Source organism: Mustela lutreola, chromosome 1 (genome assembly GCF_030435805.1).
Source record: "Mustela lutreola isolate mMusLut2 chromosome 1, mMusLut2.pri, whole genome shotgun sequence".
NCBI lineage: Eukaryota > Metazoa > Chordata > Mammalia > Carnivora > Mustelidae > Mustela > Mustela lutreola.
In genome coordinates this window covers 271478916-271495312 of record NC_081290.1, presented here as the reverse complement: position 1 = coordinate 271495312, position 16397 = coordinate 271478916, and the positions used below count along the sequence as shown (strand labels likewise).

The 16397-nt window shown below is 61.6% G+C and overlaps 2 protein-coding genes across 7 annotated transcripts; one reads left to right on the top strand and one right to left on the bottom strand.

The window, feature by feature from the left end:
- Positions 1-164: 164 nt before the first annotated feature.
- LARGE2 (LARGE xylosyl- and glucuronyltransferase 2) lies at positions 165-6139 on the bottom strand. 6 transcript variants are annotated; one of them, XM_059140673.1, is made up of 15 exons: positions 5353-6135; positions 5100-5258; positions 4915-5021; positions 4506-4588; positions 4162-4255; positions 3694-3865; positions 3461-3565; positions 2893-3005; positions 2681-2806; positions 2448-2603; positions 2157-2317; positions 1509-1787; positions 1036-1185; positions 757-952; positions 165-515 (listed from the first exon to the last, which is right to left on the bottom strand). In XM_059140673.1, the coding sequence occupies exons 2-15, from the start codon at positions 5194-5196 to the stop codon at positions 306-308; spliced, it is 2049 nt and encodes a 682-aa protein (XP_058996656.1). In that variant the 5' UTR covers positions 5197-5258; positions 5353-6135; the 3' UTR covers positions 165-305. The 6 variants fall into 6 exon arrangements, with proteins under 6 accessions (XP_058996656.1, XP_058996649.1, XP_058996630.1 ...); XM_059140666.1 differs by having other exon boundaries at positions 4132-4255; positions 5353-6131; XM_059140647.1 differs by having other exon boundaries at positions 4132-4255; positions 4915-5258; positions 5353-6138.
- A 2296-nt stretch (positions 6140-8435) lies between these two features.
- PEX16 (peroxisomal biogenesis factor 16) lies at positions 8436-15253 on the top strand. Its single transcript, XM_059140900.1, has 11 exons — positions 8436-9494; positions 9697-9732; positions 10530-10606; positions 10912-11045; positions 11182-11282; positions 12022-12102; positions 12189-12344; positions 12451-12523; positions 12656-12775; positions 14426-14490; positions 15100-15253. Exons 1-11 carry the CDS (start codon positions 9383-9385, stop codon positions 15156-15158), a joined length of 1014 nt encoding a protein of 337 aa, XP_058996883.1. The 5' UTR covers positions 8436-9382; the 3' UTR covers positions 15159-15253.
- Positions 15254-16397: the final 1144 nt, after the last annotated feature.

Sequence of the window (16397 nt, the reverse complement as noted above, 5' to 3'; positions counted from 1 at the left end):
ATGGAACATGAAAAAGAGAACTTTAATTACAAAAAAAGGAATGTACAGATGAAGGTGGGGGAACCAGCCCCAAACAGCTGGGGCACCAGGAGAGTAGACCCCAGCCGCAGCAGCAAGGGGAGGCCCCCAGGACCCACCCCACAGGTGCTCCAACGGAAGCCCTTTCCACTGAGACCTTCAATAATTTAAGTAGCGGGGGGGGGGGGGGTAGGGAGGGTGGCTGGGTTGCTCCAGTGTCTACAGGGAGCCCTTGAGAGCCAAGGGGAAGCGCAGGGGTGAGCCATGGAGGGCCAGCCTCGGGGAGGTCAGGCGGGGCCTTGGGGTGGCTGCAGGGCGGTGAGGTATTTGAGGGCAGCAGCCCCGTAGTGACGGGACAAGTCCTGGTGGAACTCCTCCTTGAGGACCTGGAGGCAATCACGATAGGTGGGGCTGGAGCGGAAGCGAGAGATGTCAAGGCTTGGGGCATGCGGCAGATGGATGGTGAAGGCCTCGGGCAGCACCAGGAGCTCGTATTCCTATAGGACAGAAGCAGATGGACATCCATTGCCTGTGCTGGGGGGAGGGATGGGGAGCAGGCTTATCTGATCACCTCTAATAGCCAAAGTAAGGGTCAAAGGGCAGATTTTAGTTCTACACCAGTGAAATTTCTAATAGTACTGCTTAAGGGTTCCGTGTGCCGAGCCGAGGTGTAGTGAGCTCCCTGGGCCTGGAGGTATCCAAATTGAAACTGGAGGCAGTAAGGCACATCCTCCTCACCTGTGCATCCAGCTCCACGATGTGGGCCACCTTGTTCCAGCCAAAGCCTACGAATCGGGGGTCATAGCGGGGACAATCACGAGGCACCACCACATAGGGCTCGTAGTCAGCGGCCCACTGTACGCGGTATGGGGTCTGAGCCTCCCGCCAGCGGGCATAGTCTGTGGGCGCGTGACCCCGGGGCCACTCATGGTACCTGTGGAACAGGATGGGCCTCGGTGAGAGGGTGGGGGGAGCCGTATGGGTGGGGGAACAGAGCCGAGCAGGGGCCTCCCCTACCTGAAGGTGTAGAGAGAGCCGGAGTCCAGCAAGGCCAGCAGCTCAGCCTTGGAACTGGGGAAGCGGAAGCGGTAGTGCAGGGTCTCGAACGCTGGCACCACCAGGGCCGCTTTCCGCTCGCTGCCCAGCTTCAGCTGCTCGATGGAGGCCCTGATCGGGGAGCGCCCATGAGTGCCGGAGGCGAGGAAGGCTCTGGGCCCAGCGATTCCCTTTCCTTTGCCGCAGGACCCAAGGCTAGCTGGCTCGACCACCCCGCGGGAGACAGACAAGTGGGGGGCTGCTGCAGGAAGCGGTCCCAGCCTCCTCTCCTCTCCAAAGGCAGCCCGGAGAGCTGATGCGGCCCCTCCACCCTGCTACGAACCCCATCTTACAGGGGACATGGAGGTCCACAAAGGAGCCACCACACACTTGCCTAGGGTCCCAATCCACACACACACCCCTCTGCCGCTCCACTCCCCCGTCCCCGGGCCCACCTGAGGTAGTCGTAGAGGGAATAGGCAGGCAGGAAGTCAATGTCGCTGAGAAAGACGTAAGGCGTGAGGGACTGGGCCAATGCCACGTTCCGCAGCTGGTTGACAGGGTAGAGGGGACCCTCGCGGTATACCACGTGGTAGGCCACGTTCTGCCGGGCAGAGAGCACTGCCGAGGCCTCAACGAAACGCAGGAACTGCTGGGCCTCTGCGTCTGTGAGGTATAAGGCCAGGCTCATGGGGCCCGGCCAGTGCCTGCACAGGGCTTCCAGCATCTGCAGCCTGGGGCAAGGGGGGTGGTCAGCCCGCTGGGGCAGCTCTCCGGGGCAGCTGCCGCAGACACCCCTTCCCATGGGTGACTGAGCACCTTCCTGGGCCTTTCTAAGCTGGTCTTACCTGACCTGCACAACGACCCCACAAGGGGACCCCTTCCCAGGGAACAGGTAAGAACAGCAAAGGCTGGAGATAGGAAGACTTGCCCGTGGTCCCCCAGCTACGGACGTCGGTACCCAGGCACCCAAGCTCTTAACCACAGCCCATGTCTCCGGATCCGGGAACTCCTCAAGCCTCAGGCAGCGAGCAGGAGCTCTTCCTCCCACCCACTGAAACCGTCCTCTCGGAATCCCCCGTCTTGCTCCCCGGTACTCTCACCGGTCCATAGAGAGCTGGGCCACCAGCGTGACGTCGTGGGGCCGGGGGGACGGTGGCTCATGGGGCAGGAAGGTCAGGTGCACGCGGTGCACAGTGAGCTGCTGCTGCCGGAACTCGAAGCAGGCATCTTCCTCGTCCAGGTGCGCCAGGGCCCTCTGCACCTGAGGGGGTTTCGGGGAGACGGGCGCCAGGGCTGGGGCGGGAGGGCAAGTCCCCAGACAAGGCTAGGTCCTATCAGAACAGGGAGGGGGCAGAGCCTCCCTAAGGTGAGGGAAGGCGGCTCCCTCTCACCTGCTCGGCCCCGGAAGGGGGTGGACTGGGGCAGCCGAAGAGCTCTCTCCGCAAGAGGTTGCCGTCATACCCCAGGAAGGTCAGGTGGAGGTTGCGGAAGTATCCCACGTGCTTATTCTTCACGCGAAGTTTCTTGGGTGAGTTCCAGTGGATTACCTGGGACCCAGGAGGGAGATGTTCAGGGAATGCGCGCAGAGACCAGAAGCCCACCGCTCGGCCCCAACCCCACTGACCTTGAGATCAGACGCCTCCGAGTAGCAGCGCTCAGCCAGCGTGTGGTCTGACAGCTGAACGTTCCAGATGCAGGGCAAGGGCTGCACCAACCCTGGGTGTTCCTTGATTACGGCATTGAAGATGTCCTGGGCAGAGACAGCCATCTTGTTGTGGCCCAGAGCCTGCCCCCCTCACCCTCCCACTGCTTCCCGTCAGAGGTCCCCCCCCAGACCTGGTCCGCCAGTGAGGTGGCCGGCAGGGTGAGGAGCTCCCGTGTGGCCGTCAGCTTCCACATCTGCCCCCAGCCAGCCTGCCGGAGCCGGTCCAGCTGCAGGAGGATCACACCTGCCCGGGGGAAAGGGTCATCATGCCCACCTGGGCTAACCCTGCCCCTGGGGTCAGGGTTCATGAAGATGTCTTTTGAATGTCTACTTTTTGACTTATTGGTATTTTCTGACTGTTCAGACAGGAGCATGGACCACTTCAGTCAACCATCATTCCTTTTGGAGGTGAAAGGGGGGCACTGCCCAGCTTACAGAGCACCTCCACAGCCATCTTCTCCCACTCAAGTGACCCGACAGCTGGCAACATCATCCCCATTTCATGGATGAGAAAGCAAGAGGCCCAGGGGAACCAGGTGGCTTGGCCAAAGTCATCCTGCACAGCCAAGGTTGGAACTGTTTTCCAGCTCTTCTCCTGGTGTCCATAGCACTATTCTTTGGTGGGGGGGGAAGCGGTCCCTAGCATTCTGTGTCCTGACCAGTGGTCACCCCTCCTGCCTCCCCCGACCACTGTCCCACCTGTGTTAAATCCCCTGCCCAAGGCAGGCCAGGGCCTGTGGTTCCTCCAGAGGTTGCCCAGGTACCAGTCGCTCTGATTCTCCACAAGACCGATCACCTGCTCATCTGGGAGGGGAGGGCATGAGGGAGCTGCCTGAGGCCGTCACTGGCCCTCAGCTCAGGGCTAGGCTACAGCCGGGCCTGGACAGGCCAGGGAGGGGGGACTGGCTGGGGCTGGGTCCCAGGCCTCTCACCAGAAAAGTGAGCAAAGAGTGCCCAGAGCTCTGCGATATCAGAGGCGAAGGTGACATCTGTGTCCAGGACAATGACACGGGCCAGGTCAGGGGGCAGGGCAGCAGGCAGCACTAGCTTCATGAGGCCGTACAGGCCAGAGTAGTGCTTGTTGGGGATCCAGGAGACCTGGGGCTGTGTGGGGGGAGGGGATGGGAAGGACAGGGCTTGAACCTGGCAGAGAAGGGCCTATGAGGGCCAGAACATACGCCAGGGGTGACACAAGAGGAAGAAGGCATGGCCCCAGGGAGGATGAGGGATTTGAGCTTCAGTGGGTGTGATGGGATCGCGGGTTCCAAGGCAGCTCTAACCTCTCCCCCACGCCCCACCCCCGATGCCCTGGGAGGAAGGAAAGGACTGGGCACTGCCAGAAAGAAGTCCAGAAGGGCCAGGGCCCCTGCCTTGAGCTCCTCTGCGTCATAGAAGCTGACCCGGACAGCGGGCACCATCCACGTGTAGAAGAGCATCTCCAGAATGTTCCTGGCCACGGCATCAGTCACCAGATGGAAGTGCAGCGGATTTTTCCTTTGGGAAGGACAGGTGAGGAAAGCTGATAGGCCCAAGAAAGAAGAACTCAGGACAAGACCCACCGGAGGGGCTCAGAAGTGGAAGCACAGCTTCTGCAGAGCTTTTCCGTCCCCAGCTTCGGATGCTGTTAGAACCATCTTCAACCACTGTCCCTGTGGTGCAGATGGGGCCACTGGAGCTCCCAGATCCCGCCCAAGCCTGTGTTCCCTTCCCTACTGGCTGACTCCCCACCCCCGACCTGTTATACCTGTAGAAGAGCACAGACTTCACCAGGGTGACGAGGTCTCGGCTGGAGTTGTGTCCCGCACACACGATGGCCACGTGCAATAGCTGGGGAGGGGATGACAAGGTGAGCAGCTGCCCCTCCCCCACCAGAGCCCACGACGGGGCTGGCCAGGCGGAGGGCAGCGCAGCCCCGCCCGGCAACAGAGCTAAGGAAGACTGTGGTGGGGGCACTCGGAGCAGGAGTCCACCCCTATTTCACAAAAGGGGAAATTAAGGCCGGGAGCAGGGGAGGCGTCCCCGGCCCGCTGGTCAATGTCAGAGCCACCTGGCGGAGTTTCGCCAGGTGTCGCCATTCCCACAGGTGTCCGGGAGGTCCGGCTGGGGGCGCGGCGCCCCTGAGATTTCCGCCGCCAGGGGCCGCGCTCACCTACCTCGCACCTCCGCAGCGGCGGCGGCGGGACGCAGTCCGAGTGGTTGTGGCCCCCGCGGTCCGCAGACGGGTCTCCGTCTAGGGCACCAGCACCCGGCGGCCGCCAGTCTGCAGAGACACGTGGCGTCAGCGGGCAGGGGAAGGATCCCGGGCCCCTCCGCTCGCCTCCGCTCTCGCCGCGCTCACACTCCAAGTCCCCGCCGAACAGGAGGAATCCGATCAGAAGCAGCAGGAGCAGCAGCGCCGCGGCCCCCAGTGCCCGGGGGCGCCCTCGGGGCAGCATAGCTGCCGGCAGGGGCGCTCAGGGCGGAGCGCGACCCCGGGCTGTGGGCTCCATCGCGGTCCCTGAGGATCGGGGAGGGAGGCAGGAGGATCAGCCTTGGGCGACGAGGCCCGACGGCCGCCTGGTCTTCCGTCTCGCTCTCAGTCGCCACCTCACCTGCTCCAGCGGCTCGGGAACCCCGACCTTCCTCTTCCAGAAGGCGGCCGGGGTGCAGGGGAAGGGGGTGGAGGCGCAGGCCAGGCCCGTCCAGAGCAGGAGCCAGCCCCGCCCCCAACCTGGGTTCAGGTTTCACCTCCGCTCGGCTGAGCCCAAAGGGGCGGGGAGACCCCGGGGGTTGTGGGGTGGCTGGCCCCGCCCTCCGCCCCGGCAGCCGACGCTCCCCCCCCAAAGCCCGGGAGGAACCCGGGGAACCCCCAGGATGGCTGGAGGGAGCAGGGGCAGCCACCCAGGAAGCCACGGTCCCCGCCACCTGCCCTGAGCCCATCCCCCTCTTCCAGCTCTGAGGCCCCATCTCCTTCCCTTAACCTCCCAACGGGGGAGGGGCCCGTGACCCCGGGCCCGGGATCAAAGGGACGGCCGGGTTAAGGCGGAAGGAGTGGAATGCGGGGCCTCGAGGGTCTGAGACACCTGCTCCGGGCACTGGAGGCGGGGCTGGCCGAGTCCTGCCCAAGCGCTCGGAGCACCTGGAGCTCCCGGGCCGCCCCACCCCCATTCATTTCTGGCAACACGGACAGAGCCGCCTTGCGAAGATCGACTCCTGCTCGGGAGCTGGCGAGGGGCCTCCCTGACGCGGGGACAGGGATTCCCCACCCTTGCCTAGACTTGCGCCTTGTGACTGGGGCTGGGACTGGATCTCTGACTCGGCCCCACCTCGCACCCCGCAGCCGACCGCAGCCCGGCCTCGGCCCTGGAAGGAGCGGTGGGCGCTCTGGCCCGTGAAGGAGAACAGTCACGTCTGGCTGAGCGCACATTCGTGCCAGGCCCGGTGCTGAGGTTTGCTGAGCCTCGTCTCGTTTAACCCTCCCCTCGTCTCGGTTAACCCTCCCTTTGGTCCTGTGACGCAGGCGTTATTCTCCCGAGGAGGGAAGTGACCTGTTCCAACACTGAGACCCCTTCCTAGGCTCTTCCCTGAAGGCAAAGTGTTCTGCTGCTCTACTCGAAGGCTTCCTGCCCGGGGACTTGCCCCTGATATTCCTTCTGCCTGGATTCCACCAGGTTGCCTACTCCCACCCCCCGAGGGGGGGCTCCTCCTTCCACCTCCCTTGGTTTATTTTATTCCTAGCCCTCCTGGAAGTTGACCTCGTGGACCTGTTTATAGCAGGTCTCCCCGCCTAGAAGAAGGCTAATCCTGGGCCTGGAGCCTTGTCTATCCTGTCCTGTACTGGGCCCGGGAGCCCAGCCAGGGTCCAGCACCCACGGAGCACTAAGTCGGTGCTGAAAGTGGACGAAATGCCCCAGGCCTCTCTGCCAGACCGGTTAGCGCAACTTCACCTATTAAAATGAGGGCCTGGGAGATCCTAACCCAAAAGCAGCTGTGGAAAGCAGTCCAGCATGAGACCCTCTCAAGTCTCTACCTTCAAGACGCCAGGAGACCTTTCTCTGGGAGATGGGGTTTTTCCAGGAAGGTCCAGTTTGGGAGGCCGGGGTCACGGTTGCCATGGAGACTGATGGTGGCTCCCTGCACATCTGGGAATTAAAAGGAGATGGGGGTGCAGAGGCTATCCTGGCGCTTGGAACTTTGAGCCTTTAGCCCCTCTGGCCCTCATCTCTAGCCTGGAGTGGGAGACAGGTGTGGCCATATGAAAGGGCAGTCTTCTAGGCCTGAAACCTCGTTTGACCCAGCTCTGCCCAGGACTTTGCTGTGTGACCTTAGTCTAGTCAAGCCCCCTCTCTGGGCCTCAGTGACCTCCTCTATACTGGTTAGACTGGTCTAGCTCTCTTCTCCTGTGGCTCAGGGCCGACCCGACCAATGGGAGGTTCTGGCCCAACTTGCCCAGAGGCCCTTCCATCCCAGCCAGGTGACCAATGCCAGGTAGAGGGACCCAGAAGGGAGGGGCTTTGCCAAGTACCTCCTCCACACATGGCCACTCTTTGTTTCTGGGACCTAATCAGGCCTGAGATCTGGAGAGGACATTCAGGCAACCTTGCTGCTTCCAAAGTGGCTGGGCCGGCTCTCCTATCCCAGTCCTGCAGGGAAGGTGGAGAAACAGAGGCCAGTGCCCCTCACTCTGTCTGGGGGATGCTGCTGCTCTGTCCTCCACACCTTTTCTCCCCAGAACCACAGGCCCGTCAGCCCTGCGAGTATCACAGAAACTTCACACTCCCCGTCCTGTCCTCACTTTCTCCACGGCTGCAGAGGGAGAGACTGGAGGAGTGCCCACTGGTGAGGTTCGGGAACAGGTTCATTAAGATGGTGGGGTACAGGGAGGAAAGGAGAAAGAGCCCCACACTGAATGCCCTGAGCCCTGGTCTTAACCCCATCTACTGGCTAGACTCCCGACCACGTGGCCTTACTGTGTCACTGCCCTTGCTAGGCTGTGGGCAGTGGGAGAGAGGGCACTGCTGTGGGAGACACACATTGTGGTCCATTTGGCCAATGCCATGTCACATGACCTGGAACAAGACCTTTCGCCTACTGGGGCCTCTTATTCCCCATCTGTGAAAAAGAGTTCACACCTAGCTGGCAAGGTTGCCAGAAAGAGTGGTCTAGGAGTAAGCCTGGCATCCAGGAGGTGGTGAGAAACCGTGTTGATGATGCCCACGACTGCCCCCTCTGTTCTCCAAGAACTTTAGCCTCTCCCGAGGCCCCTGGACACATCTCCCTGGGTCACCATTGCTTAGCATGAGTAGGGAGGGTAGCTGTGTTTCCCCACCTGATATAGAAGAAAACTAAGCTGGAGAGGAGGGTGAAGGAGTGGGGAGGTCTAGGAGGGGCTGTGGCTTCCTAGTGAGTCGTGTTGTTGAAGCCGCCTAGGCTCTGTGGTCAGACTACAGCAAGATTCGAATGTGGCTGGGCGTTCTTAAGCAGATCCTTTCCACACCTGCTGATAATATTCCGTAGAGGGAATCAGGTAAAACAACTACTTTCAGAGTTCCCTGAACCAGCGAGTCAGGTCCCCAAAGGCTCAGACCCTTGACCCCACCCAGGCCCCGCCCCTTTCCCCACAGCCAATCAGTGGCGGCCTCCCCAGAGCGTCAGATGCCCCGCCTCTGGCGGCTCCTGTCCCGCCACAGCCTCTTTCAGGGAGGCCGCCCGGTATGGGAAGATTCCCGGTATTCTCGCCCGTCCGTTGGGGAGCCGCTGAGGACCGGAAGGTGCATCCGAGGGCCGAAAAGCGCTCTGAGATTGAGCCGGAGTTCAAGGAGCAAGGCTCCCCTCAAACCATTTTACAGATAGGAAAACTCGAGACCCAGAGAAGGGAAGCGCTCGACCAAGTCACCCCAAGCCAAGAACCGAAGGCGGAAACAGAGTTTTCTCCGCGAGGATGGGACTGCACACCCGCAGAGTGCATGCGGGAGCTGTGGCCGAAGCCCAGCACTAACAGTGGCTGACCAGGGATCGAGACTGCGTGGAGGGCTGGATTCTTCCTTGCCTCGGTTTCCCCAGCACTACCTCTGGTAGGGGTCGGGAGACGAGGCAAGTGGCCAAAAAGACGCCTGCCAGGACTGTCTCCGCGCATCCTCAAGTCTGATCGTAATTCCTTTAGCCTACTACCTCCCCGCCCCCTTAAAATACGGTCCTCCCGTTCGAGCCTCTCGGTGTTCTATTGGAAAGACTCTAGGGTCCTAGTCCATTCTCTAGAATGAACTGCTCAGACTACCGCGGGAGCTTCCCTGGAACTGCTAACTGCGCAGGCGCAAGGGCCGCCTACCCGGAAGGCGGAAGAACCGGGTCCCGACGCCGCGGGGAGGGTCGGGGGCGGAGTGTGTATTAACCAATGACCTGAAGCAGCAGGGAGGGCGGGATCAGGCTCGCAGTTGCTAAGCGCTACCCTGGAGGGAGGTGATTTAGGCAATGGGGTGAAGGGTGGTTCAATGGCCCTTCACGTCTTTATCCTTCTGGCCCTCGGAAGTTAAGCAACGAAGAGGCGGGCCTAGGACCGGAAGCAGGAAGGAGGGCGCAGGAAGAAGGGTGTTGCAGCTGGTCGTGCAGTCGGTCCGTGAGTCTATCCGTCCCGAGGGCAGGATGGAGAAACTGCGGCTTCTGAGCCTCCGCTACCAGGAGTACGTGACTCGTCACCCGGCCGCCACGGCCCAGCTGGAGACTGCAGTGCGGGGCCTCAGTTACCTGCTGGCAGGTGCTACCCTGACCTTTGCCCCAGCCCTTAGGGGCTCTGACCCCTGACCCCCACTGGCCCCTTCCCTTCGGAATCAGAATAGTGATCGCTGTGCTTGAGGAGTTCCGTCCAGGTTCCCATCGGGCATAGGGAGGGGACGTCTGCGCCCGAAGCCGCAGGCTGAGGCGAATGCTCACCGTCGCCTCCTGTGCCTTCTCCCCAGGTCGCTTCTCCGATTCGCACGAGCTGTCAGAGCTGGGTGAGTGGGGCTCTGGGGTGGGTGGGGGGCGGCGAGGCTTCCCAGAGCGGGGACCACCCCGGTCCGCAGTCCTAGGCTTTCCGTTACATGGTCCTGTACTGAATCGGACACAGTTCCAGAGTCCACAGTCTTGACGTCTTCCCCCCGCCCCCCAAATAGACCAGAGACAAATCTGGGGACCTTGACTGGTCTGGCCACGGACCCAAGTACCTTGCCTGCCTTTGCCCAGTTAATCTTCCCTGGAGTTATAGGAGGTGGGTAGTGTAACTGTCCTCAGTGTCCAGTTAAAGGGGCAGCTCAGTGAGGTTATGGGACAACTACTGATGATCCGAGAGGCAGGATTCAAGCCCAGATTTCTCACATTCGAGGAGCCTCAGACTGTAACTGCCTCAGTCATGTTTGCCCAGGGAGCATGGGAGGTGGAACTGGAGCTGCCTCTGGGCGGGGTTGGGGGCGGGCAGGCTGCAGAGAGAGGAGGCCAGGAGGCAAGACCACCCATCCATGGCTGTGAGAGCGAGGGGCGGTTCTGGGCAGCCGGCCAACCAGGGCTCTGGGGCAGGGCAGTCACTGCTTTGTCACAGAGATCAAACCATCCCTTCGTGTTCCAGCCACCCACACGAGATCTTACCCAGGAGCGGGGAGCTCTGAGGAAGTGGGTGAGGAGGCGGGTTGGTTTCCACACAGTCTGGGGCAGGAGGAGTAGAGCAGGTAACAGGTGATCCCTGCAGCTCTGGGGAGAAGGGGAGAGTGGCGAGGCTGCAGGAGCAGCCCCTGAAGGCCACAACTCTCCCTCTCAGTGTACTCTGCCTCTAACCTGCTCGTGCTGCTTAATGATGGGATCCTGCGAAGAGCGCTCCAGAAAAAGTTGCCTGTGGTGAGAATTCTGGCAGGAGCTGAGGGCGGGAAGCTTTGGGACTGCGTGTGTAGCCTGTGTTACCATCTCAGTGTGAGACATGCCCACGTCTGCTGAGGTTCAGGCCATCTCATCAGGGGAAGGGTCGAATTGTTAGTGCCCCTGTCTCAGATGAAGAGACTGAGTTTCAGAGGCATAGGGTAGCCTCTGCCCCCTGGAGAACTCAGGCCTACATGGGTAGTTTTAGGGGAAAATCCACCTCCCCTAGGGGGATGGCCTGGGACTGGTCCCCCCAGCCCTGACCTCTTGGCCTGGGGTCCTTGCAGTCGCTGTCCCAGCAGAAGCTGCTGACATGGCTGAGCGTGCTGGAGTGCGTGGAAGTGTTCATGGAGATGGGGGCCGCCAAGGTGTGGGGTGAAGTGGGCCGTTGGCTTGTCATCGCCCTCATCCAGCTGGCCAAGTACGTCGGGACTGAGGAGGGCAGGTCCTGGGTGGAGGTGACTCTGGCCAGCAGTTCGGATGGGGTTCATCAGAGCACCCCTGACCCCCTGCTGGCTAGCCATCGCCCCCGCAGCCGTGTCATACTCCCAACCCAGGGCTGTCCTGCGGATGTTCCTGCTGATCTGGTTCAAGGCTGGCCTCCAGACCTCACCCCCTATTGTTCCGCTGGACAGGGAGACCCAGGCACGGCCCCCTGGTAAGCTGTTGCCACTCTCTGGAGTGGCCTGGCACATGGAACTAATTCGTGGGTTTCGAGCGGGCCGGCGGGAGTGGCGTGTTGTCTGTTCAGGGAGCACATCTATCCCCAGCAGTTCAGTTTGCTCTCATTCCCCTGTATTGTACAGAGGGAAAAAAGGATGAGGGTAGAGGCATAATCAGAACTTGAACTCAGGACTCCTGGCACCATTGTCTTCTTTTTTGTGGGTGGCAGGAACGAGGGACAGCATGAGGTGGAGACAGAGGTCCTGCCAACCATGGGCCTTGTTCTGGATCTCAAGTGCCACAGTTGTGTGAGGCTGGGTACCTGGCAGATCTGTCCTTTCGGGGCTTCGTACTCCTTACCGGTTGGCCTGATGCTTCTGGCCCTCGATGGGGACCATTCTTTGCTTCTCCTCCTGATCATATTGAATGCAAAGGCCTGAGAAGGCCTGGGCTCTCCCTCTTTCCCTCCCTCCCTCCAGTCCCCAGGGAGGTCTGGCTTCTTGGCTGGCTCCCCTGCCACCGGTGATGCTGCACTTTCCCCAGGCCGGGGATGGTGCTGACCCCACATCGCTGGCGACTGCGTCCTGCCTCAGCCGCTGCCTTGGTCCAGGCTTGTCCACGCTCACCTGTTCTCCCCTCAGCCCCCCAGGAGCGTTCACGGCACGCATGTTCTCCACAGGCTCTGCTGGAAACGTGGCCCTCTGACAGCATGGCCTTCTGTCTGTCCCTGCTAGATGGTGACCAGAGCACTGACAGCCAGGAGCAGTCGTACGTGGGGAAACGGTCAAACCGAGTGGTACGAACCCTCCAGAACAGTAAGTGTAGGATGTTGTGGCCCGGGCGCCTCAGGGCTGAGGTCAGCCTGGGCCTGACTGCTTAGCCGTGGCCCTTGTTTCTCTAGCCCCATCCCTGCACTCGAGGCACTGGGGAGCCCCCCAGCAGCGGGAGGGGCGGCAGCAACAGCAGCAGCGCGAGGAGCTGAGTGTCACCCCCACCCCTCTGGGCCTGCAGGAAACCATCGCAGAGTCCTTGTACATCGCCCGGCCGCTGCTGCACTGTATCCTCAGCCCACACGGCTGGCCAGCCCTGCAGGACGGGCCGATGGGGAGCGGGGGGCGGGGTGGGCCATGTGCTGGAGACCTCCTTGACACCATGGCCATCAGTGCTCAGCCTGGGCCTGTGGGGTCAGCGGTCGTGGACACCCTGGCTCCTCTCTGGGGTCGTGGATGTGACCAGGTAAGCCTGGGCCTGGCTGGAGAGACCACTCCCTCTGCTGGGTTTTGTGCTGCAGACCTGTCTCCACTGGAGCAGATGGGGGGGCCCCCCTCCCCCATTGCTGGTCCTGACTGTGTTCCCTCCTGCCCCCAGCCTGAGCCTCCTGAGTGACAGGAAGGGCCTGAGCCGGAGGGAGCGGCTGGAGCTGCGGCGACGGACCATCTTGCTGCTCTACTACCTGCTGCGCTCCCCGTTCTACGACCGCTTCTCCGAGTGAGGACGGGCCCCAGGAGGGGCGAGGCCCACCCTCGGCCTGCACCCACTGCCTTGGGGTGTTCAGGCCCCTGGCCTAGCCCTGGGCGTGCTGAGGATGGGGCCGTGGGGATGGGGGGGGGGCTTTCTTCCTGCTGAGTGGTTTGGAGCCCCACATTGCAGAGAGGCCCTTGAGGTTCACAGAAACTGGGCACCTTAAACCGAGCCGCCCAGCTGGCCTGTGGCAGAGCCAGGGGCCACCTCCATGATCTCTCTTAGCCTCTCCCTACCTTGCCCAGCCCCCGTTGTCTCCTTTGAGGGCCCAGAGCTTCCGGCCTTAGCCAGGCTCAGAGGGCCCACTGGCGGCAAGTTGGGGGGTGGCTTGGGACCAAGTGCCGCAAGGTCTGCCGGGTGACTGCCTGAGGTGTGACTGTGATCTGGAGGGGCGGGGGTGGTCCCTGTACAGCGACAGGGGCCAGGAGACAAGACGAGAGGCTCCTGTCTTAATAAGTCCTCTGCTGGAAGACTGCAGTCATACCCGGAATCACATTTCCTGCTAGGACTGCACAGCCTCTGTTTGGGTTTGGTTTGCTTTGTTTCTGAGGCAATAGGAAGTAAGTTTGCCACCTCAGTGAGAACAGCCGGGCCTGGCTGTCCCTGTTTCCAGCTAAGTTTGCAAGCTCACAAGCTACTAAAGTCAAATCCTATTCCCTGCTCTGAAGGAATATTCCAGAGACTTACGTGGACCATATGAGCTCCCCCCACAAACGGTCTGCCCTTTGCAGAGGAAGCATAGCCCCAGGATCTTGGAACTGAGGCATTTTGAGGTGACCATACTAGCAGAGGTGGCCCCATAGGCGGCGAGCCTCTAGTTTGGCTCCTGCCAAGCAGACCAGCCTAGTACCCTTACAGCAGTGGCTCAGACTGAGAAAGGTGTAGAAACCTGCCAGAGAAATTCCTGTTTCCCCAGAGGACAGGGAGTGGGCTGCTGAGCGGCTCTGGGGCACAGGCTATGTGGGGAGCCCCCTGTCCTTCCTGTCAGAGACCGAGTGTCATCTCTGGGGCCGGGCTGCCTTCCAGTTGTGTGAGCTTGGGCAAGTTACTGAACCTCTCTGTGCCTCATCTGAATGACGGGGACATGATTGTGCCCGCCTCAAAGGGTTGTGGGAGGCCTTCTGTGACCTCAGACATACGGGTACAGAATCACTCAACAGATGCCGAGTCTTGTCATCATTTCTCTTGTTACCATCCCCAGCACTGTCGTGTCACCCCAGGTCCTCCCATGGGAAAGTGCCATCTCTTAAAAAAAAACAAAAAATAAGGCTTTGGCCCTGGCCCCTTCCTCTGAGTGTGCCTCCCTCAGGGGGCCTGGTCACTCAACATTGGCTCATAAGGTTTCAGCGTGGCTCAGCTCTTCTGGTTCACGGGGCTTCTCGAAGGTGGGGCTGTCCTTCTGGGCCCTCACCATCCTTGTGCTGGGACTGGCCCATGTGCGGTGCCCCAGGAATGCGTTGGCTCAGGAGAAGGAAGGGCAGGACGAGGGAGGACTGTGTGTGGTGCCGCGAGTAAGGCCAAGTCCGGAGCTGAGCTGTGGGCGGTCCAGGCCTATGGCCGGGGTTGTAGGCACCGAGACCCCCCCACTCAACCTGCTTCCTGCTCATGTCTCTGCAGGGCGAGGATCCTCTTCCTGCTCCAGCTGCTGGCAGACCACGTTCCGGGCGTTGGCCTGGTGGCAAGTAAGTGCAGGATAGGGATGTGATGATTACAGAGTGTCACGGGTCTGTCCAGTGGCCCGTGTCCTTGACTATTGTCTCTTTATCTCCTTGTCATTTGATTCTTGACAGAGTCAGGAGAGGGAGCCCAGAGAGTCAGGTTGGGCGGGTGACAGCTCCTGGGCAGGGCCAGGCAGGCACATAGAGCCTCAGGGGTGGCTGGAAGGGGGTGTCCTGTCCTGGGAGAAGTGTAGGGCCACCCTGGGCTGTCAGCCTTAGCTGCCCCGGGACCCCGGAGCCGTATACCCCTGGCTTCTCTGGGGCTTTCTGGTGCCCACCAGGCTGTTTGGAGCTCTTCCCTCAGCAGAGAGGCCATCAGTGTCCACAGTGGGACCAGCCCAGTGGCTTCTTGAAGCCTGAGGGTCTTCTTGCAAAGGGGACAAAGGTCGCTGCTGCTGCTGCTGCTTTCCTAGGGGCGGACAGGTGGGAGAGTCTGTGGGGCTGGTGGCCCAGTAGATGTGAGCAGCCGGGCTGGGGCTGCTGAGGCTCCTGAGAACGGCCTCAGGTAGAGCAGAGTCAGGTTGGGGCCAGGTTGGAGTCTGGCCCTCAGCCCCGAACTCCCTCTCGTTCCAGGGCCGCTCATGGATTACCTGCCTGCCTGGCAGAAAATTTATTTCTACAGTTGGGGCTGACCTATCCCAGGAGTGGGTGCAGGGAGGGGCAGGGGTGCCCCAGCCTCTGGGTCCCCCAGGGCCCCTTCACCCTAATAAACCGACTCTGGCAGCGAGCCCGCCTGTGGCGTCTCCATCCCACTGCCCGGTGCTCCTGGCACCCCCACCCAGCAGCCAGGCCACCCATGCACCTCCCGAACATCTCTGGCCGTGGAGCCACTGCCTCCTGCCCCTCATCCCTGGGCTGAGAACCCTCGGTTGGGACGGGGGCCTGGGCTTCTCCGGCCACAGAGAGCTGGGATCTGGTCTCTGCAAGCATGGGAAGCCGCTGGCCATGGCAGCTGCAGAGGTTAATCCCACACCTCTGTCCCCGATCCTGGTGACAACAGACAAGGCCCAGCTGGGCACACAGTGCCTGTGTGGCCTCTGGCCAGAGCCTCTGTCTGCCCCCTCCCTGCAGGGCCCTGTCGCTCCAGCCTGCCAGCCTCTCTGTGCCAGAGCCTGGTGAATGGTGGGCCCAGCTTGGTTTGGGGACTGCTGGAGCCCCCAGCCCCCATTTGATGGCAGGAGGTTTTCTCCCATAGGCACCAGCCAGCCATGGGGCCAATGCTGGGGACAGGTGTCAGAGGGACTCAGAGCCTGAGCGGGTGCAGGTTCGGGAGTGTGAACTGGGGTCTCCATGCACACTCCCTGCCAGCTCCCTGGAGACCATGCAAACGCGCACACGCACGCAGCTGGGGAAGATGCAAGTGCCCAGACCGAGCGACCAGATGGCTGATCTGCCTGGCCTGTCCCCTTCTCAGCCGCCACCCCTGTCCCCTGTGAACAGACTGTCCTCTCCTGCTGCAGTGTCTAGCCCAATGAGCCGCCCTCTGAGTTCCAAGGGCTCCATCTGCACCAGCCTCTACCCTGCCTCATTTCCTCTGTCACTTTGGGGGGAGCTGTGGCGGGGGGCAGCCTTTCCCTGCCACCCCCCTACCCCGAAGGCACATCCAGGTCCAGGACTGGAGGGTGAAAGGACAAGCTCTTCAGGGAGGTCACAGCTTGGAGCCCTGACTGTTGCCGGGCATGTACCCTATAAGTGGCGTCTGGCCCGGGGCTGTCCGTGCAGTGGGAGGAGAGCAGGCCTCCCCGCCGGGCACTCACCCACCAGCGGAGACATGGAAATGAGGCATGCGGGGCGTGAGAACAGGTAGGAGCGAGTCCCTGAGGAAGGCCAGGTCCAAGATGGGAGAGCAGAGGACAGATGCCTGTGGAGGG

Coding starts and splice junctions, on each gene's coding strand:
- LARGE2 (XM_059140658.1), bottom strand. CDS start 5,196: ATGCTGCCCCGAGGGCGCCCCCGGGCACTGGGGGCCGCGGCGCTGCTG. Junction 4,589..4,914: donor CGCCGCTGCGGAGGTGCGAG/GTAGGTGAGCGC, acceptor TCCCCTCCCCAG/CTATTGCACGTGGCCATCGT. Junction 3,566..3,693: donor ACTCTTTGCTCACTTTTCTG/GTGAGAGGCCTG, acceptor CTCCCCTCCCAG/ATGAGCAGGTGATCGGTCTT.
- PEX16 (XM_059140900.1), top strand. CDS start 9,383: ATGGAGAAACTGCGGCTTCTGAGCCTCCGCTACCAGGAGTACGTGACT. Junction 11,283..12,021: donor GACCCAGGCACGGCCCCCTG/GTAAGCTGTTGC, acceptor TGTCCCTGCTAG/ATGGTGACCAGAGCACTGAC. Junction 12,103..12,188: donor GGTACGAACCCTCCAGAACA/GTAAGTGTAGGA, acceptor TTGTTTCTCTAG/CCCCATCCCTGCACTCGAGG.